The 22,907-nt window shown below is 43.7% G+C and overlaps 1 protein-coding gene across 1 annotated transcript in view; it reads right to left on the bottom strand.

Annotated features, from left to right (window-relative positions):
• Positions 1-21,361, bottom strand: part of dipk1c (divergent protein kinase domain 1C) — a 74,289-nt gene extending 52,928 nt beyond the window's left edge. Inside the window, exon 1 of the mRNA XM_030078746.1 lies at positions 20,973-21,361. Coding sequence (XP_029934606.1) covers positions 20,973-21,203 — 231 coding nt within the window. The 5' untranslated portion in view covers positions 21,204-21,361. The remainder of the gene's footprint in view (positions 1-20,972) is intronic.
• Positions 21,362-22,907: the final 1,546 nt, after the last annotated feature.

Below are 22,907 nucleotides of genomic sequence, written 5' to 3'. Positions count from 1 at the left end.
GGATTTTTTTTTAAATAAAAAAATAGAATTATTTGTTGTGTTATTGATTATGACGTTTCATTTTATGTGTGTGTGTGTGTGTGTTTCCCAGAGTGATATTTAGCTTGTAGTTTGCCAGTATTTATTTTGTTTACAAGACTGCTCTGCTGCTGGCCTATATATTTTTAATAAAGTGTTGGATTATTATGGAGTTAAAGTATCGTTTGCTGTGTGATATCTGATACATTGCTTAATATTCAATCAATAATAATGACTTAGGAAGAACAAAGATTCAAACAAAGCCTTTATAGTATTTATTTATTCCCAATACTGTCCGACTGAAGACGTGCAGAGTCCCGCTGCCCTGGAGGACAAGAGGTGAGTCGGAAACTCAGAATGATGTTATGTAGGCTCAGGGGTTAAAATCTCTGATTTATACAGCGCTTTTCTGAGTACCCAAGGACACTTTACAACAGAGAAGTTAAGAACGGAGAAATTAATAGCCTACTTTTATGTTTTATGAACAACTGAACATTTGAAGCTGCCTTTCACCAACTATTAGGCCTATGTCCGTTCTCTCACTGCTGCTAGAACCTGAGCCACCGGCGCTGCTAAATAATGGCAAATTTGGCGATTTTTTTTCCCGGGCTTTATCGGGCTGTCGGGCCTAAAGTTCGGCTAGTTAGTCGGGTCGGGGTAGGGCCTCGGGCTGGCCCAGTCGGGCCCGGTTCAGGTCGGGTCTTAATTTTCAGGCCTGATGAGAAATCTACTGCCTTTGGCGTCGGGATATGAAGTGAACATGTCGTGACCGAGCTGCGCTACCTGACGCCCTGGGAACCAGAACTCCTCACAACAGCGACCCTGATTATATACTGATTATATTGCATTATATAACTCTGATTTTATATTGAATATGACATAATTACCATGGTGCAGATGTTGGCTGCATCCTGCTGGCAGACTTTGCACCTTGTCTGGAGATAAACAGGATCGTATGTAAAGCTAAATGACGTGTAAAGATGGAGTTTTTTTGTTACAGCGTGTGTGTTTTAACTCAAAGCACGGGGAACAATCCACAGCGTATGAACTCTTTCAGGTTTTACTCCAGCATCCAGCATGATGATGTTTTATGTGTTCACTGAACCTGCTCGTATTAACGTTCTCGCTCCCCTACGTGACACTGGGGCTTTGTGGTGTCGCTGTGAGGCGGCGGCAGGTCGCGGGGAGTTCAGCCTCGGTGTTGTTGTGCTCCCTGCTGGAGGCCTGCAGGGGTGAGGAAAGGTCACACATGACTCCCTGCCTCTGCTGGCTTTCTTTTCGTATTCGTTGCAGGAGTTTATTTGAGATTTGAGGTCGGCCCGGCCGCGACGGAGCGAGCACGGCAACACGAACGCACTCAGCACAACCCAGAATACACTGAATTCAAACACCAGAGCTCCATTAGCTCTGCATTTTCAGCTGCAACTCGCTGTTTTTTTTTTTTTTTTTTTTTTTTGCAAATTAGCAGTTGAGATTGATTTGGCTAATCAATAGTAAAATCATTAGTCACAGTCCACCTGGTGCCTGGGTTTCGCAGTGTTTTCTGTGTGTGTGTGTGTGTGTGTGCCCTCAGTGTTGGCTGTCATTGCAGGAGCTTCTCTTCTGAAGCCTAACCAGAGAGCATTGTGGGTAAAGAAACCCCCATGACTGTCTCTCTGTCAGCCAGTTGCCCGGAGCGACTCTGCAAAAGTTTCAAAACCTCAAATCATTTTGTTTGCCAGACGATCTGTGTGTGTGTGTGTGTGTGTGTGTGTGTGCACTGTTGTGGGTACACCAGCCATTAATTTCTAAAAACCATTTTGGTCATTATGAATAATGGATTTGCTCGGGCGGTGTGTGTGAGCAGAATGACGATCAGTTATTTTCCGAATAACAAATCAAATTCAGAGAAAGTTTAAAATGATTTATGAGGAGAAACGTTTAAGAATTTGGCAGCAGGAGAGAGAGAGAGAGAGAGAGAGGGAGAGAGAGAGAGAGAGAGAGAGAGAGAGAGAGAGAGAGAGAGAGAGAGGGAGAGAGAGAGAGAGAGAGAGAGAGAGAGACAGAGAGAGAGAAAGAGAGAGAGAGAGAGAGAGAGACATTTGACAACACTTGGTCACGTTGCCATCAGAATTATTTTTTTAAGATGATTGATCCATTAATTCTGTTCTGTTCTGTTCTGTTCTGTTCTGTTCTGTTCTGTTCTGTTCTGCTCTGTTCTGTTCTGTTCTGTTCTGTTCTGTTCTGCTCTGTTCTGCTCTGTTCTGTTCTGTTCTGCTCTGTTCTGCTTGGTTCTGTTCTGTTCTGCTGACGGAGCTGGATCTCGGTTCGTCTCCAGCGGCTCCAGCAGACATGCCTCGTCTGTTGTGGCTTCATGATTTGTGTTTGTTTGTCGAGGCGTTCTTGCTGTTGGAGCCGGGCTGGCAGACGGCTTCAGTCTAAACTGAGTATAATGTTGATTTTTTATGAGTGTGATAATGATGATGTTGTTTAAATGGCTGCAGCAAACTGCTGCCGCTCGCGGGGCCTGGAGGCTGACCTGCTCGTTGCCTCTGCGTTGACTCAGCTCCAGACTCTGTCTGCGAAACCAACCTCATGTTTTCCCGTCCAGCTTCACTTGGAGCTGGACTGTAAATCAGCTGCATGAACAAACGACACAGAGCTCGTCTCGTCTGGTGCAGACTGGTGGCTTGTTAGTTAGTACTCGTCTAACTGAAACATTTATGAAGGCAGCAGACTAGTCCACTCTCCTTTTGCAAGAGCAAGAGCTGCACCAGAACAGTTCCTCTCCAAAACACTGAAATAAGAAAAGTCTTCAGGGGAGGCACTCGCTGCACTGCAAAAACTCAAAATCTTACCAAGATTATTTGTCTTATTTCAAGTAAAAATGTCTTATTACACTTAAAATAAGACATGATCACCTCAGAAGTAACTTGTTTTTAGACAATTGTCTCTTGTTTCAAGTGAAAATTTGCTTGTTTCATTGGCAAAATTTGTTTCTTGTTTCTAGCTAATTTTCACTTGTTTCAAGTGAATTTTCACTTTTTCCACTGGCAAATTTTGCCAATGAAACAAGCAAATTTTCACTTGAAACAAGTGGAAATTGTCTAAAAACAATGTACTTCTGAGGTGATCATGTCTTATTTTAAGTGTAATGAGATATTTTGATTAGAAATAAGACATTTTTGACTTGAAATAAGACAAATAATCTTGGTAAGATTTTGAGTTTTTGCAGTGAGGAGGGCCGCTCCTCCCTGGCTAAGCTCACCGCCAACAGCCAGTTTTCATTTCCTAGGATGGTGATGGCATCCAATACCTGCCCAAAATGTAACATCACCATCCTTGAAAAAAAAAAAAAAACTAGTTCTCCAACAGAAAACGTGCCATGATGCTGCGCTGTGATTGGCTGGGAGCGACACACCCGCTGCCCAAAGGCCGACGCCCAGGAGAGTCCCGAGCTCAGCAAAACAAGAAAACCCAGGCAGAGGGCAGGGACACTGCGCACACACACACACACACACACACACACACACACCAACACACACTGCTAGTGGCTCACGGTCATGATGGAGAGGGTTAGTTTTTGTTTTGGAGGAAAATCCTCCTCATTCTGCCTTTAAATACTTTGTTTCAGCCGCTTCACCTTCCCCTGCACCTTCTCTCCTTTCGCTGCGAGTCTCAGATTAAAATTCATATCGTTTTTGCAACAGTCACTGTGACCTCTGACCTCCCGCCCAGCGTTTCCTTGTGGTGTTGATGATCTGGGAGGTAAATCGCATTTTAATGTCGCGCTCATCAGCAGTCAGAGTTTAAACGCTGAGGATCTTTTCTTTACGGCATCAAACCGTCCATGTGTTCTCTCAAGCGTGGAAGATCCATATATACATTTTGTTTTTCCATCCTTTCCTCGTTTATATCGAGTTATAAATTCGTCCCGCTGCCCCGACTCATATGAGGTTTCATTCCTCATGCTGTGGCGGGACGGGAGCCTTCAGCGACACTGACACAAACCTTTTCCCTGATCGGCTCTCCTCTCACTCATTCCACTTTACAAAGAGCAGCTCCAGCAGCGATCAGGCCTGCAGCCCAAAGGACTGACATGGGATTCACCCTCCTTTAAGGTTCATGTGTTTATCCGGCGTCTTGGTTGATTTATCGCTCACTGCTGTCTTTCAAACCTCTGAAGCCGCAGAGACACAAGTATTTAGCCAGAGGGGAAGGAAAAAAAAAAAAAAATTTTCCGAAATCTGTCAGTAGTGAAGCCGCTGCCCGTACGGCCGCTCCATCCATCAGCAGCGTCTGAATGTTTTAATCGTTTTGCAGAGGGTGAAGCCTCTCCCGCGCTAAATCATCTCCCCGGCTCGCATGCTGCATGTTCATTCCTCTGAGCTGACTAAACTAAGGCTGAAATAACAATTACAGGCTGTTTTTAGTAATCGTGCGTGGAATCAGAGCGGGGGAACTGACGAAATACCAGACAAATACTGATAAAAAGGCTCTCGCTGCCAAGATTTTGTCCTTGTCCAAACACTTTTCAGGTAACTAATCGTTCTTATATTTTCATGGGAAAGCGGTGGAAATGGCCGCTGTGCGTCCAAAGGGGAACCAAGTCCGCCTCCCGCCCTGAAACTGAATTCTCCGCTTATCAGCTTCTGATGCCAAATGTCTGCAAGTGTGTGTGTTTATCGCTGCACGGAGAGCCGACGCTTCCCAAAGGCAACAGAGAGCGATGATAAATGAAGATCCACAGCGCTCAAGTGGAGAACCTCTGGCTGAACTCACGGCGAAATAATACTCACCGACTCTTGAATTCAAAAATAAATGGGTATCATTTCATTTGGATGGCCAAATGTTTATATTCATCTTAGCATGAACTTTGTTTCAACTTGTTATCAACTTTAAAACGACTTAAAATCCACCCATCCCTGACCCGAAATGATGCAAAGCTGAATTTCTAACTGTGGACTTTCCAAATAATCTGCTATTAAACTTTTGGCCAGGAAATAAAGTTAAGATTTGACGTTTCTGTTTTATGTTTCAGAACAAAAAACACGTTTCATATGAACATTTCAACTTATAGCCGATATGGTGGAGGCCACGCCCATGTCACATGACTGTGAAGTTTGTACCTTGACCTTCTTCTGACCGTAACCATGACAACGAACGTTTTCCTCACCTTAACCATGACGGGAGTTGGATCATGTTTGCTCGCGGGCGAGAGAAACGCCGAGCGGCCTGATGACGGCTTCAGAGAGGGGATATTCCTCTGGATCAACATTTAATTCATATTTTAATGTTTTATGTGGTCTGCACTTTAAGGCTAAGCTTTTAATTTCGTTGGTATAATGACAATAAAGATTCTGATTCTGATTCTGGCGACTCGGTCGGTGTTAGACCAACAGAAAAAGTCAAAAATAATCTCAGATGCAACTCGATTTGGTTCAAGATCTTGAAACAAGTGGAGTCACTACAAAATCATCTCATCCAATGAAAACCCCTCAGAGAGGAGCCGCTGCATTGGAAAAGAGTGAAACTGGGGGGGGTCCGCCATGAGTTAGTAAGTGGTTTCTTTTCCCCAAAAATAAAAAAAGAATAATAATGTTCATGTCCAGTATAAATTCATAATCTAATATGACATGTCTGATAAATCACATTTTAAATGTTGTTTGGGAATAATGTAAAAATGACATTGAGGGAACATGAATACACATTTCCAAATTATGTAACAGTTTTTAGGCTTGAATACTGAAAATACTGAAAGTGTACAACGCGGGTTTGGGTGTCCGCCTGCAAAAATGACCGGACCCGAGCGAGTCCAGCACCAGGACTGGGCTGATTCAAGCAGATAGTGACAGAATAAAAGTTGAGGTTAAGATGACGTCGGTGTCGCTTTATGAACCTGGGATTTTCTGACATCAGCTTAAACCAGATTCCAGAGCTGATTTACCGTGAGTGAATTATTCCCAGGCAGGGATCTCAGACTGTAAAACTGCTCTGCCTGTGTGGGCTGATGTGGAACTGGACTTTCTGCACATGGCCATCTGTGAGACGCTCGCTGGGTAAAATCACGAGTCCTGCGCCGCAAATGAGCTGCGTCCGAGTCTGTAAATGACATCCAGAGAGGCTCCTGCCAGACCCGGGCCTCACTCCTGCTCTCGCTCGGCCTAAACCACAAGCGCTGCCGATTTCGAAATGAGAAGCGCAGACGAGCGGCCACCCGGCCACCCGGCCACCCGCTCGCTTCACAAAGCCTCGTTTGAGAAGCCGCTGGCCTTTTCCGTCCATCACTCCATCCATCATCCCAAACCACGTTAAATGTCTCAGTGTCTCGATGCGTTTGAATCATTTCTGCTCCGACGCTGAATATCTGCAGTGTTCAACAAGGCTGAGCTGAAAAAAAAAAACAAAAAAAACGTCTGTTTCCTGCAGGCAGCCACACATTTATACTCCAATTATCGACCGTAACTTCTTCTCTCTCCCAAGTCTGAATGTGTGTTTTTAGAGCTCAGCCAAGACAAAGGCACCCATTTCTCTGCACTCAACTGCCTGTCACCCCGCATAACGCTTTGAATGAGCAACTAAAACTAAAGCAGACAAGATTTTCATTTAAAAAAAAAAAAATCCACTCATCTTTTAAAATTAAAACACGGCCACAGAGACAACAGCTCATTTCCCCTGATTGAGATGCTCTGCAGAGACGCTCGCTGTTCAAATCAAACAAGGTCACAACAATCTGCCCGTGGGATGAGATAATCCCACACAAGATTTGAAGACTCCACGTGAGACTAAATGATCTCTGACCTCCTCTGTCCGTGTGCAGCTGCAGCTTCACCTCCACATATCTGAGAGCGTGTTCATCGTTCCAGGAGGAGCCACGTCTTTCCCCCGAGGCCGCGCGCAGACACGGGACATTTTTCTCTCCGGATCGCTGATCTACATCCACAGGACTCCGGCTCACCTGGACCACTTTTATTCACAATTTATTTACACTTCAGCTCCTGGTTGGAGTTGTTCTGACCTGTGGCCAAAAAAAGGTTTGCTCCACTGCATTTTGGATTAAAATGTCTGTCTGTTTCGCATAAATTACATTTTTTAGAGCCTGTAGACTCTCTACAACACACCTAAAAAAAAAAAAAAACACGAAATATGCTTTAAACGCTCTATGAAATATAATGATTTAATTAAAAAAAAAAAAAGGAAACCCATATACCTTATTTTCTATATAAGCCTAATAAATGATCCCTACGTGTTTTACTAACATTCTGTTTTTCATAAACATAATAAAGATGTCTAGCAGAGTGTATGGGGAATAAAACTTTAGAAATTACGTTCAGGTTCGGTCACGTCGGCATTATTTTAGTGGAACTCTGGTGTTAAATAAATAAAAATGACCATGGACCCAAAGTGCTGGAGTTTACGTGACGACCCTGAAGGCAACACGCAGGTTATTTCAGGCGGTAAATGCAACCAGGTCACGGAGGACGAGTAAAATCTGGGGCTCGGGTCGGGTTCGGACAAAAACATGCGTCTTGATCTGCACTCTAGTTTTTTTTTTTTTTTAGTCCAAACGTCTTTAAAACAAACTGTGTGTTGAAAGTTTTGTCCGTGCAGTCAGGTAATATACACCGTAATGTCTGCAATGTCGGTTTAATACACACTGTGCTGCAGGAGAGGCTGATGCTCCAGCTGTGATGTCTGCAGAGCCCAGCGACGCCCCTGACCTCTGACCTTTCACATCCAAACTCTGTGCTATTATCATTCCTCTGAGACAGGAACTCAGTCTTTCTGCCAGAGGGGACGGACGCAGCATCGTTTTTCCTCGTGGCCGCTGTATGTCTGCCACTTTCAAAGCTGAAGGTTTTTTTTTTTTTATCTGCTGCACATCTGCTCCGTCTGCGAGACGAGCTCCGGGTGGAGGCCGACAGAAACCAGCATGAGGCCCTCTGACCTTTAGCACCTCCACTGATTCTGGCTCCATGACACGGTAACACACCTGGATGTGTAGCTGTTCTTTGTGAGGTTAAAACTGTTTTTTTTTTTTTTTTTTTTTTTTTAGAGAGAGAGAAATAAGTATTTTCCCAGTCTGAGTTTGGTTTCCTCCTTGATGCCATATATCTGACACTGTCAAAGCTGTGTTTAGCCCGTTCCCTGCTGTCGTCTTCATGCTGTAAATCTGCACATCGGCTCTATTTACTGTTCTGGTCGGGTTAAAAATGTCATTTGGTCAAAATCGTAAATCTACAAAATAGTCGTTTCTTGCAAAAAAGAGTTAAATGCATGTTTTCTGTGAAGCTCATGATCGTCACTAACAACTTTCAAATCAAGTCAGAGGAAGGAGGAGCCGTCAGGAGGCCGCATCACGCCTCGTAACCTCCAGGGTTTGTGTCCTTCCGCTGAGACAGGAGTGACGTCTCCGTGCCAGAGGCGACAGGCCTGACGGCTCATCCTGCTGCCACGGCAAAAATGCGGGTGTGTTTGTTTTGAGTGTCAGGACCTCTGGAAACCTCCTGCCCCCCATTATGAGCAACTACCAGCGTGCCTGTGTGCAGGTCAGGCAGCCTGCTCGCTAACAGCAGCTCACTTCACTCAGGACTTCATGTTCCTCAAACGAGGTGAAAAATCTGGGCTGATGTGTCTTTTTTCAACATATTTATACTTAAAAAAAATCCCTCAAACTGGTAAAACTACTGACAAAACATTATTATTCCAGTTTATACAAGGGACTAAAAAGAAAAAACAACAAAAAAACACTGGCCTCTAAACTGTTTTGAAGCTTTTCAAGGTGTTTGTGCCTCATTAGAAGGAGGATGGCAGATTTCCCATGAGACTCTGACTTTATTTTTGATGCATGAAACGATTAATCAGTTAATCAAACAAAGAAAATGGTTATTAGCTGAAACCCTAAGAAAAGCACTTGTTTTTTGACACTTTATACGCTAAATGAATTGATTAACTGGCAAAAATAATTGTGATGTGTTGAATGAAAATGAAAATACTAATTAGCTGCAGCACTAAAATGCAAAAACTGACGTTAGAGTGCGTCGGGCTGTGGAAAGACTTTTCTGCTCTGCCTTCATGTTCGTGGGAAGGAAGAAGCAGACTACATAAAAAGAAAGCGATAGGTCATAAAAAGAAAGAGTCAGGCCATAAATAGTCAGAGGAATCCCAGAGACGTGCAGCGGCAGGGTTAGGCCATACATAGACAGATCGGCCGTAACAAAAAAAAAAAAAAAAAGGAAAGAGTATAAATACACAGAGCATCGCCAGAAACCTGCAGCTGAAGGCTCTGCTGCGACACAAACCACGCACACAAAGTTACCCGGCAACAGACAGCGTGAGGCCAGGGGCTGTAGCTGATTGGTTGCTTGATGAAAATGAATATTTTTTTTCATGTACATGTCAGCCTAAAAAAAAATAAAAAAAAATAAAAAATAATAATAATGATGAAAACTCGCCAGCAAAATCATATCCTCTGCCTTGCCCAGCCCTGCCTGATTGGTTGATTTAAACCTCAGTGGGTGGAGCCAAAAACTAACGTCCACCAGAAGAAACTGGAAAGAAAAACTGTGTGGGGATCTAGCTAAGATTACAATTTTTAAAGTCTGTATCATCGAGCAGCAGCATTCATCTGTTCATTTAACAAAATATTACAACAGGAAGAGTTTTATTTGATTTGCAATGAGATGTAATATTCCTCCGTGGCACTAGGTGGCACACGGTTTATTGACAGTCCAGTAATTTTAGGCCAAAATTGGGGTCGACCTAGGACAAACTGCAAGAGAAGCAAACTCAACTGGTTTTGTATCCTCAGTTTGTCCTGAGTGAGGGGGAAAAAGTCCCAGGAAATCCCATTGGTGGAAAGTTTTGAAAATCACCTATTTATGACCACATATTACCAAAAAACACTGTTTTTAACACACAGGGGAAAGGGGTTCAACATTTGACTTTCAGATATCACTATAAAAATTCACAAGTTGATTACACACACAAAGACAAGAAAAAAAGTCTATTACAAGTTCTTTGAATTATTCTGTTTACACATGCATATCACACATTATCTGATTTGATATGCGCTAATAAGGAATATAAGGAATAAATGCCAGAACAGATATTTAAACAGTGAATTAAAAGGTTACTATATATATATATATATATATATATATAGTAACCTTTTAATTAATTTAATAACTATTTATTCCAATTAGCACAAGGAATGGAGTGGAATTATTCCAATTCCATTTATTCCAATTAGTGCATATCATCGTTTTGCAGTGAAACAGGACTTGGTGAAGGTGTTTGACTCTGCCGGTGCTCACATTGACAAGTGGTTTGATTTCTCACCAGAGAAATGTCATGAAACTGAAGACCATGCGGCCCAGGTGGCGGCTGCCTGCAACATGACAGAGACGGGCGGCGTGGACCAGCAGAGTTTTGTTCCAGCCAAGAGGAAATTACAAAAGCCGGACAGGAAGCCACAAAATGCACCAGCGAGAGAGAGAAAGCCGACAGGACCGAGTGTGTGGAGAGGATTTTCTCTCAGAGGCAGCACACAGCTGATCAAAAATGGACTTCAAATATCTGAACTGTGATTTGTCTCTGCAGGAGTGTCTGGATCAGTCAAGAAGAAAAAAAAAAAAAAAACTTGGACAAAGCAGACTTGGTGAGTCATGCCGCTCTTTCCTCTCTTGCACTTGAAATGTTTTTTTTTTTTTTTTTTTCTGTAAAGGTCCAAACTGTGATTTCTTTGCTCATTTATTTCATGGTTTTTTCACATACGCTTAAAAATGGAATATGCACACTTTTTTCTCTTTCCAGTTAAGTTAGAATATGACTACACACTATATATTCTCACAACATTAAACCCACCCCGCTGTCGCACGCCGGCTCTGGTCCCTTATCTGGTAGCAAACCCACTTTGGTCTCACTGTCAAGATTTTATTTAATCTCAAAAAACTGCCATGGATTACACATAGCCTATAAATATGAGATTCAGATAGACTTGCCATGGAATTTTACATTATAACCTTGATATTATAATATTGATAGCTGGGGCTGCAGTAGGTTCTTTTGATGGGAATAGTGCAGGGAATATGGGTTTTCTTTGATGTCTGTTCTCTCAAAAAAAAGAAAATGCCTTTAATTGTTGATCCCGCCGCAGTTTTGGTAGAGAACTAAAAAAAAAAAAAAAAACATGGATAGAGAATTAAAAAAGTGAAACGTCACATCAACAGAGCAGTAAATCAGTCTGTGGCAGATTTACTGAGGTGCCACAGGCCCTCCAGACAGACAGAAAGGTGTCAGATCAAAGGAAATCAACTATGAGAATAAACGATGAACTATTGATCACCCAATTTACCCTTGAAGATCAAGAAAGTATTTCTGACTCTGATTCTGATCCTTGAGGGGTAACTGCGAAATTGCAGCAGCAATTAATGGGAAATACATATAAAAAAAACCCTATAAAACATGAAATAAACAGCATCCCAGGTTTGAATACTTGACTAAACAGAGCGTGCTGCAGTTCAAATGAACTGTCTTATTCATTTCGACAAAGTGCCGTGTGATTAAAGGAACAAAGGCGAGGGCAGAGCAACATCTAGAGCTCATTAAAACTGATTCAAACAATTCTGGGATTCAGCCAGACAAATGAAACAACACGACCACAGCATGGACAAACGTCCTGCTCCACCTGCAGGAGCTTCTCTGAGCTCCATCCTAAATCCAGAGGCGTCAATATGGACTTGGTCCTTTGCAGCAGAACAGCTTCCACTCTTCTGGGAGGCTTTCTGCCAGATGTTGGAGTGTCTGTGGGAGTTTCTGCCAGATGTTGGAGTGTCTGTGGGAGTTTCTGCCAGATGTTGGAGTGTCTGTGGGAGTTTTGAGCCTTTGTGAGCTCAGACTCTGATGTTGGACCAGAGGGCCCGGCTCCCAGTCTGCGTTCTAGTTGATCCAAAGGTGTTGGATGGGGTTGAGGTCGGGGCTCTGTGCGGGCCGCTCAACTTCTTCCACACCAAACTCAGCCGGCCACGCCTTTATGGAGCTGCTCTGTGCACTGGGGCTCAGTCATGCTGGGACAGGAAAGGGCCTTCCTTCCCCAAACTGGTCCCACAGAGCTGGAAGCAGAGAGCTGTAAGGATGTAAAGTGAGGCTGGCGTGCGGCCGCTCGGCCATGAAGCTCCCGGCTCAGTTTCTGTGCTGATGTTGATGCCAGAGGAGGTTTGGAGCTCTGCAGGTACTGAGGCGGCAGAGCGTCGGACTCTTTTACGCACTATGAGCCTCGGTGCTCGGCGACCCCGCTCTGTCACTTTACGTGGTGCCGCCCCCTGGTGGCCGAGTCGCCGTGGCTCCTAAACGCTTCCACTTTGCAATAATCCCACTTCCAGCTGATGGTGGAATATCTAGGAGGGAAGAAGCTTGAGCAGCTGACTTGTTGCAGCAGTGGCTTCCTGTTCCATCACTATTCCAGCAGCACCTGGAACTCAGTGAGCTCTTTAGAACCAGACGCTCTGTCACTGATGTTGGTGAAGGCAGACTGCATGGCTGCTGCTGGAGGTTACACACCTGTGGGGACGGGACTGAAGGAAACACCTGAAGTCACTGATTAAGAGGTGTGACCCAATACTTTTGTCCAAATAGTGTGCATGTTAAATCCAATCTGATGGAAGTGAATCATCAGCTGCGTCTTTGAAGCTGGTTGCTCCAGTTTTATAGGGGCCTTAGAGAGGAAAGAGATCTGTGGAGCAGGGAGTGAAGATTTTCACCTGCAGTTAAAGCATTTTATGAACTAATAAAAAAGGATGTTTTGGCTTTCAGACCTTTATCAGAAAACCTAAACATAATTAAAGCACCTTGAAGCCTCTAAAAGGCAGCGAGGGGGAACTGTTAGAAAAATTTGAGCTTCTACACCAAGTGTTGTGATTTAAGCTGATAAGACAGCTGGAGTTTGACAGAAAAATCTAGTCCTGCTCAACGTTCAGAGCTCAAAGGGTTAATGTGTTCACCAAAGACTAATGACCACCATCCAAAGTTTCCCAAGAGTGTATTTTTGTCTGTGTCCCATGACAGCGTGATGCTATACATAGTTTTCATATAAACTACCATATCTAGAGTATTTCTGTTCACTAAAGATCTCGCTCAATTTTTAATCATTTGTTTACCCTTTAAATAGTCTCGTTGAGATTAATTATGTCTTTTTCAAAGGAGTCGAGGCCAAGAGGAGCAGCGGCACACGAAGTTTCAGATTACAAATGAGTCACGAGAAAACATGCAAATGACACGGTTCTCAATACATAACATTTCACTAACCGAAGTACAGGCAGCCAAATAATTGCTCTCAAAGTCCTTCAACAGTGAGGAATCAATTCATCAACCTTAAAAAACCTCTGGTGTTTTATTACAAGCCTTCGGGAGCAGCAGATTTTAAAGCCTTTTTCCAAAGTTCTGCACGAACACAAGCAGCCGAAAGCAAGCACAAACTGTAAACTGACATGGCTTTTTTTTTTTTTTTTTTTTCAAATAAAAGCACAAAGGTTTGATGGCAACAGTCCAAAGACTTCACTACAGATGAAAGACGACCAGTGACTCAGTCAGGGCAGGCCAGCCAACCCCAACAAATCAATGCAATGATGCGTAAAAGCTTTGCATTTTGTTAATATCCATATCTCACGGCACCGTGGTAAACTGTATCTAATGCATGTTGACACTGAGCTGAATCTTTCATGTGCAGCAACCGAAACGGAGCTGTTGCTGCTTGTACACCAACCTTACCTGACTGTACTGAGTGTAATGGGAATTTCTAGTGATGCCAAAAATGTCCGGCGTTGGAATAACATATAAATTTGATATCTGAGTATGAGCGTTGTCTGGTTACCGGATGCACTTTCATCTACAAGGGATTAGTCTGAGCGTTTTAAATGAGCACACCAGTGATTTTGAATATTTGGTCCATTTACTACAATTTCCCTACATTAGCAAACTATTTTGCAACTCACAGAGCTACAGATTTCACCACACAGAGTCAAAATGTGAGTTTGTGGTTGAAGCAGCCGCCTCATAATGTTCTGCTTCTGCGGAGAACAAAGTCCTCAACATTCAGAAACCACACAGCTGATAATTGGCTGTGGAAAGCAAAACATTTGCCCGGGGACTATTTTCCCTGGCAGAGGAGGAGGAGGAGGAGGAGGAGGAGGAGGGAGCGTTTCAGTGTGAAAAAGTCCTGAAAACACTAACAGTGCTGCTGCTTTTAGGAAAACTCATGTGGAGGACTTTATTCCACTGATGGAAAACTGGAGTGAAGAAAGTGTGAAGGCTCTGAAAGTTCCTGTTCATATCGTAGTGGAATGAATGGAAACCAGCGGCTGGAGGAAAGGGAGGAGGAGTGATGTGGCAGCTCTGAAACCCCACTGCTCGCTTTGGGAGGAGATCAGCAGGAACATGAAGTTTACACATTTTCTAGATATTGCGCTCAGCATCCAAAATCACTGGTCTGATCCTTTAAGAGGGAAAGTTCGACTAGAGTCAAAGGGGTGTAGAAAAAACAGCCATATCACTGCCATCACAAAAGCAAAGTAAAAAGACACTTTTGATTTTGACTTGAAAATTAACATGGGCTTATATGCATTTATGCTCTTTAAATCTGTTAAACTCTCCTTTGTATAATTTCATAAATCCACTTGATTCCTTATAAAAGTTACTTGTTATGCTTTTATTGTAGTTTTCCTTTAAAGATGAAATATTGTAATAATCATGTCTTTGGTTCACTTCAGAATATATTTTCCTCTTCATCTCCCTTTCAAATTGTTGAATTGTTGGCACATGTATCCAAATAAATTACTCACAAAACTAAACCTTTAAGTCAGCCCATCAGCATTTATGCAGCTCACAGTCACAAGCACCCAGCTGAAACGGCGTTTCAACACAATCTCGGTAAACGCCGTGTAATCCGCTGCTTCAAAGGCAGATTTATATATGTGAGACAGGAGGGATGAGCCCGCAGGAAGGAGGAAGAGAAGTGGGGGGTTGACAGACTTTAGTTCAGGTTACCACAACACCTGAAGCAGTTAAGACAAGTCTGAACCACAGCTGCCCGCCGTCATTCAGACAACAAACCCTACACAGTAATCCTGTGACTTCCAGCGCTGACACCAGGATTACCTGTCAGTGAACCCAAAAGCACATTTAATGGCAAAATCATGGCATTTAACAAAGGAGAAACGATGGAGATCTTTAAAATATATATATATGCAAATGTGCAACTGTTTTTTGTACAAGTGGCCAAATCTATTATTTAAGCAAAATTTACTAACAGAATGGGAGGAAAAAACTCATCAGAAATAATCAGAGATATTTTAATGGTGTAGCACTAACTGCTCCATATCCTGTTGGCTAATGCAGCACATCTGATGTTTTGCATGGAAAACCTTCTGCAGAGTAACCAGTCACTGCAGCTATCAGAAGTGCCTCGTGCCTTTATCCTGCTGCATCCGTCTCACATTTCTGCTGCAGGAAATGGTTTTGAATTTTACTCAGTAGGACCAAATTTGTGGTATTGTAAAACAAAACTGCAGTGGCTCTTAAATACCCCATTACTGCTATGTTCATCCTGCTGCTGAAATAGATGTTTAATTCCAAAACAAGGTGTTGGATGAAGCAAACGTGCAGCATTAGTTCAGCAAGCATGCTCTATTTATTTACTTGAGGGTGTACGCTGGTTCCCAGGGTTCTATGTTCCCAGACCCCTGAATACAGAGCTAGGGAACATGCTTTTCAGGTTCCCATTGTGTGCTAATACAGAGCCTGAGAACATAAGACCTTGAGAACATAGGACCTTTGGAGATCACATATGTACAACTGGGGAACACAGGACCCTGGAACATAGGACCCTTTGTCATGTTCCCACTATGTGCCATATAAGTTGGAGGAACATGGCGCCCTGGGAATACAGGACAGCAGGTGAGCACATATGTACAACTGGGGAACATACAACCCTGGCAACATAGCACCTTGGAAAGCACATATATAGATCTAAGGAACATACGTCTATGGGAGCACAGGACCTTTGGAACACAGGACCCTGGGAACATAGAACCCTGGGAACATAGGATCCTGTGAAAGTATATATGTAGATCTGAGGAATACTGGACCCTGGGAACATAAGACCTTTTGTCCTGCCCCCATTATGTGCCATATAAATCTGAGGAATATAGGACTTTGGGAATGTAGGACCCTGGGAACACAGGATCCTGGGAACACTGGATCCTGGGAACACAGGACCTTGGGAACATATGACCCTGGGAGATCACATATGTAGAACTGAGGAACGCTGGATCCTGGGAACAAAGGACTCTTTGTCATGTTCCCACTGTGTGCCGTATAAATCTGGGGAACATATTTGCGTGGGAACCTGAGACTGACTCCCTTTGAATCTCTGTCTTTAGGTGGGACTTCACCTGTAAAATCTCCGGGTCTCATTAAAAGGTTTAAAGGCATAAGGGATTGCTACATGGGATCATGTGTACTGGAAAATGGATTTCTCCAGTTTCATAAACGCTGTGTGATTATTTCTGAGGGGGCTGCTGCCTCCCTGGGTGGCTGGGCTTTAGTTTCTAATTCAAGAGAACCAAATGATGATCCCGACAGGTGATAGTAATTGCTTGCTGCTGTGTTTCTTGTTGACATCAGAATGTACCGATAATCCTGTGCAAGTCTGAGTTTGTTCAGACGGTGAAAAACAAAAGTGAAAGGCATTAAGTGCCTCCATGCCACAGTAACCCATTTAATAAGGAAGTAAGCCAGAAACAAAGATTTGGGCTTTAGTTGTACAAACATTTCTCCAGGGCAGAACTGCTCTGCTGGCAGCTGTAATCTCATCGGTGTTAATCTTTAATAGGCGGAGCCAAAGAACCATAAGTGCTTTTGGCTGAGGGCGCGAGTTAGGAAGACTGCCAAAGTTGGATGGCAACAAAGGAACTCCGGTCTGCCTATAAATAACAATATACATGACAGTGATTTTTATTTCAGTCACTCATGATGCCGACGTCCAAGATGTTAGGTAGCCAGAAAGCAGGAAGTTGCGCACGTCACACAGGTTTCAGGAGAGAACGTCCACAGCCATATCGCCATTTCATGTAGAGATTTTGATGATTTGCATGGAAAAGGCTCCTGGATTATGTATTTTAATGCAACCTCACAATAAATGTTGTCATTCTTCCACGGCTATGCTTGCACAATCCACACACCACCAACGGCATTCCAGACTCCCGGCCTCCTACTCCGCTACAGGAACTGAACTGTTTGCTAACTCACCTTGTAACCGTGGCAACCCTCTTGTTCGGACCAATCAGAGAGCAACACGCTGTCTGATTGGCCCGAGCGACCCTCGCTGTGCACAAAGGGAAATGCATTTTGCAAAAAGGGAGTATAAACAGGACTGCAACTCTTAAAACGTAAAGTTTTGGAGACCGCTGAACCGAATAAGTTCAGATGGTTTGATGATCGTAAAGTCACTGCCTGCTGCAAGTTTACTGATGAGAGTTAAACTAACAGACAGGAAGTGATAGAAAGATAAGGAGGGAAGGACGGAGAGATGGGATGAATGCAGTAAAAAAAAAAACAGTAGGCAAAGGGCAGAGGAGAGAGAAGACCAAAAAAAAAAAAAAAACAAGGGACAAGGAGAATGACAGAGAAAAGGGGAAACAGGGAACAGACAGGACATGATGGGAGGAGAAACTAAAGCCCTAATGGGACAGGTTTAGTTTTAAGGACAGGGTGGGGTGGATGGAATAATTACCACAATTTTAATTCCATCTGAATTCCGCATCTCACTAACTTCTACAGCCTGTGTGCTCCCGTGTCGGTAAAAATTTCAGCATCTCTTACTTAATGTGAAGTGCTCTGTAAAAATAACCCCAGGTCATGCTAAACCTTTTCCAGTTGAAATCCTCATAAAATGCTGTGCCACTTCCTGTCGGAAATAACTTTTCCCAGTTTGGGGATCTTTGGATGACAGATGACACACTCGTGCAAGTTCCTTTCAGTTCACGGGCACATTTGCTATCCGACTGTAGGCAGAGGACAGGAAGTCAAGGCCATCACAAGGCGTTCAAAAGCAAACAGAAACTGAATAAGATGCATATTTTTGAGTATTTTTTAGCGTGACAATGATGTTTTATCGCATCCAAATTCAATACTGAGGTTCTATGATAATTTATACTTCACAGATATTCTCCTGAAAAAAGTCTGAACAGGGCTTAAGAAAGAGACAGAGGAGGAGAACGAGGGGTAAACCTAGAGAAAGAAAGATGGAAAGCAAGGGAGTGAAAGAAGAAGAAAGAAGAAAGAGAAGACGAGGAGAAACAAAAAAAAGAAGAAGAATGCTGTGCCAGGAGTGAAGGACAAAGTGAAGGACAAAGAGCAGGAAGAGGAGAGAGAGAGAGGGATGAAGCAATTAAAAAAGAGAGGAAGACAACGGAGAACAAGAGAGGAGAGGCCAGGAAAAAAGGACACAGAGAGAGAGAGAGAGAGAGAGGCCTGCTATCAGTGGTTATCGTCAGTACATCAGTACACTGGAGTGGATAAGGCGGCAGGCCATTAAGAGCTATTGACCTCTGGCACTTTATCTCAGCCTGCCTGCCTAACAAGCAGCCTATTTACTGTAACTGTCTGAGTGCACAACCACGATGCAGCGCCGAGACACTCCATTTGTCCCGGGGAGAATAAATAGGCCGAGGGAAGTGCTTTAAAACTGTCAGTGGGGCTGGAAGTCAGGGCCGATCACACACACACAGACAATGAGAGGCAGTAATTAAGCCGGAGGAGGAGGAGGAGGAGGAGGCGGCGTGTGGTGGCGGCTGTCAGTAACGCCGCTGATGCCGCAGGGCAGGTATCACCAAAACACACCGGAGAGGAATTCATTAGTGTTGTTTTGGCTGGTGAAGATGCTGCAGGACGGGCAGGTCGCTCAGAAACAGGCAGCAGCTGTGTTTACACGCTCAGAATAATGCGACCGGATCCCGCAGCCCCGACAAAACACTGCAATTAAGATGTGTTTACTGACTTTTCCTCTGATAATCTGTTTATACGCTGCAGAAACATCCACGACAGCAAGTCAGTCATTCAGCTCTGAGTCTTCAAACCTTTAAAGAAAATAAAAATAAAAATCTGCCAGCGGGATGAGATAATCTGCCAGGTCCTTGAATTTTCTGGCATCAAGTGTCATTTTCTTGATCCCACACACAGACAAATAAAGGTGCTAACTGGAACCAAAAATGGCTCTTCAGAGTGATGCCATAGAGGAACCACCCTCGGTTGCAAAAAGAACCTTTTATCAAGAGATTCTTTAAAGAACCATTTCTGTAGATGGCTCTTTAAAGAACCCCTAAAGGTGCCTCAAAGGACCATCAAAAAAATGGTTCCTTTAGGAAACATGAATGGTTCCTTTGAAGAAAAAAAAAAATAGGTCCTTCAAAGAACCATTTTTTAAAAAAAAGTTCTTTGTCGATCCAACTGGTTCAGGAAAGAACCGCATCGTTCTTTGAGTGTTTAAAATCAAATTAAGAGAGCACTTTAAAGAACCACAGAGAGTGTGTGAGGAACCAGCCCCTAAATAAAGAGGTTCTTCAGCTGCTCATGGTTCTCTGTGGAACCACAGAGCGTTTTGGAGAACCCTTTAAGAACCAGTGTTTTTCTGATCTGTCTCAATAGATTAATGCTTTTTCCCAGAGAAAATTCCTGAAAGAAGTGATTTTTTTCTACTTTGTTTGAAGAAAATTGAGATTTGAAGACTCAACATGAGACGGACTTGTTGATATTGAGGAGGAGGCGCCTGCTGCAGCTTCACCTCCAGATATCTGAACGTGTTGTTATCGTTCCAGGAAGGAACTGAACCAACAGCCTCATCACACTGGAATTTTTGTACCTTGTCTGAATGCAGATGTTGTTTGGAGCCGAGAGAGAACGACATTATTCATCCACCTGCTACACATGACGACGTGTCGATTAACAGATCAACAGACAATCAAGTGATTATGATTTCAATAATTAACCGATTTTAACTCATTTATCCAGTAAAAACACAAAACACTGTATGATTCCACATGCTTTTCTCCATTCATGTCTTTATAAAATAAATACTCTGTTTTTTGGGGTTTTTTTTTTTTTTTTTTTTTTTTGGTCGCTGGTCGGACTGAGGAAGATGACGTCAATTTGTCTTCATTTTTCACACTAAACGATTAAAGGTGCACGACGCAAAATTGCCAACGGTCGACTGATGTGATGCCTCGTCAGACCCACAAGCCCACATTTTAACAGTTTTTAAAAAATCTTATCAATCAACAATGCAAATAATCATGATCTGCAGTTGCACATGAGGCAATAAGAAAAGTAATAAAGGTATAAAGGTAATATCAAATGCCATTAGAGTCACACTCAGAGGAGGAAGCAGCCACGTTTTTGCACGAAATTGACAAAGGAAGTGATCAGTAACAAATATTCACCAGCTATCTGTCATGTGCATGGGTTTGTAGCACTCAAAAGCCACTCACAACACACACACACACACACACACTGCACACATGCAAAGTGATGACCTTCAGTTGATCACTATACGACATCAAAGCCACTAATTAAAAAAGTAAATTACACTCTCAGAGCTTTTTTATGATTAAAATTTCCCCTAAAAGAGCCTGTCCTCTTGTAATTCTAATCAATCTGATGTTATCTGCTAAAAAAGTGTCGGCCTTTAAGATTTATGCAGCCACACAAAGGTGAGTTCACTCTGTTTCTGCCGATAAAACAGAGACTCAACTGGATTTAAGTGTTTTCCCTTCCGCTATTATCCTCCTGTGTCATTTCCTGTTGCATAATCTGTGTCTCTGTAATCTCAAGCCTTCACTTTCCCGTCTCCTCCGCTTCATCTGCGTCTCCGCTTAACCGATGAGATGGGTTTAACAGGTGAAATGAGAAACGGGCTGACTCACCAGTCGCTGCAGGATCCTCTTGCTCTTGTCGTCGGTGCAGTAGTCGGACAGGATGGTCCTGTGCACGAACACCAGGCCGTTGAGGAAGAGCCAGGAGCCGAACCAGAGCAGGGCGAAGACCAGGGTGCCCCGCCGCGACCACAGCCTGAGGCCCAGCCACCGCAGCAGGCACAGGCCGCCGCCGCCACCGCCACGACCCGCTCCCGCGGCGCCCAGCCCTCCAGGCAGCATGGCGGAGCCGGCAGTCTGTCAAACAAGCGAGGGCAGCCGGACAGGAAGGGGAAGCGCTCCTCCAAAAGGTTGCGTCCGTTTGCCAAAAAGTGGCGGCGGTTTTTCCAAAAAAAAGTTGTGCTACTTGGTGCTCATGCTCCCGTGAAATCAAATAATTGAGTTTATGATTTGCAAATTCAGCAGTCCAGGAAGCATCGGGTGCAGCTTCGGCAAAATGAGAACATTTAACGCCGAATCAGCCGATTGCAAGTTGACAGGGTGAAATTATCCCTTATGAAATATTGCAAAAGAAGCCAGAAAACACAATAAACCACTGAAACTGGCTCCACTTTCATCGACGGAGAGGGGAAAATGATGACCTCATGTGGTTTGAAATGAAACCTGGCACAACATTCATGTGCTAAATCTATTGGAGTCAATTTACTGTATTTGCTCGATTTAGCAGCTACAATAGACGTGTTTCACAGTGTGGAGCAAGTGTAATGGAGTGTGTGCTCCATGAATGAATCAGGGGGGGAAACAGCTGCTTCCTGGAGTGCAGTGACCCTTCCCATGATGCTCCTCAGTCGGTCAAGGTCACGGCGAGGAAACGCCGCCGGGATCCGTGACGCTCAGATCGAAACGCTCACGGGGCCTCACGTGTGGAGGAAACCCATTTTGCATGATTTTTTTCTTGCGTAATTTTTAACGATGATACTTCCTTCCCTTTGTTTGTCGCCGAGTCTCTAATGTCAACGTCCCGTGTGTCGATTAAAGAAAAAAGGCACCGTTCAGGCCGCAGAGTGAGCGCTCTCTCCTTTAAGCGAAAACAGAAGAGGAGCCGTTCGGGAGTTTCTTAGAAAAACAAAAACAACAGAGGAAGAGTGTAATCCATAAACATGAAACTAGACCAACACATTCCAGACTTTACAAGTGTGGTGGTCCGGCCGCCCGCCTCCATGTGCGGCATTCCTGAAAAAAAAAAAGATTTGGAAAAGTTGTTTTCCTGAAGCTTCCATGTTGGGAATCCGTCCCCGCCACGCTCAGATCCTGCGGCGCTTTTATGTTTTTGGTTTCCACGGCACGTCAGGAAAACTGGAAATCGGGTCAGACAGCGTGATGTGGGTGTCTTGGCCCTGTGTGTCCACACACACACACACACACACACACACACACACACACACACACTCAATCTCTCGCACACTCACACTCACTCTCTGACATGCAAACACATCTTCAAGCCCTCACACACGCACAGAAACACACTCTTCTGCACAAAACATGCTTTTTCTCGCGCACTCAAACACACACTTTCTGGCTCGTTCACACACACACACACACACACACACACACACACACACTCCCAGCAGGACCTCTGCTTCTCCTTGGAGCTCAGCTGTGAGTGTGTGTGTTGTCCTTGTGTCAACTCCGTGCGGCGTCTCTTGTATCTCGTAGCGTCTGGCCGCGCTCGCGCTCGAACCCAGATGAACTCCCAAAAAAAAAAAAAAAAAAAAAAAACACACAAGAGAGGAGAAATGTGGTGTCGGAAAAAGATCCGGAGCAATCTGTGGTGATTTAGAGGCTGCAGAGTGAGGAAAAGAGATCGGCGGTGGCGGAAAATGTTTTTGATATCTGGAAAAAAGATATTTTTGCTCTTCCTTAAGAGGAAAAATAGTGGAAGAAAAGGTTCATTAATGTCAGAAAAAAAAAAAAAAAAAAGTGCCG

The sequence above is a fragment of the Myripristis murdjan genome, chromosome 20 (genome assembly GCF_902150065.1).
Source record: "Myripristis murdjan chromosome 20, fMyrMur1.1, whole genome shotgun sequence".
In the NCBI taxonomy this organism is placed as follows: Eukaryota; Metazoa; Chordata; class Actinopteri; order Holocentriformes; family Holocentridae; genus Myripristis; species Myripristis murdjan.
The sequence above is the reverse complement of the archived record's forward strand: the minus strand, read 5'-3'. Positions and strand labels throughout refer to the sequence as shown.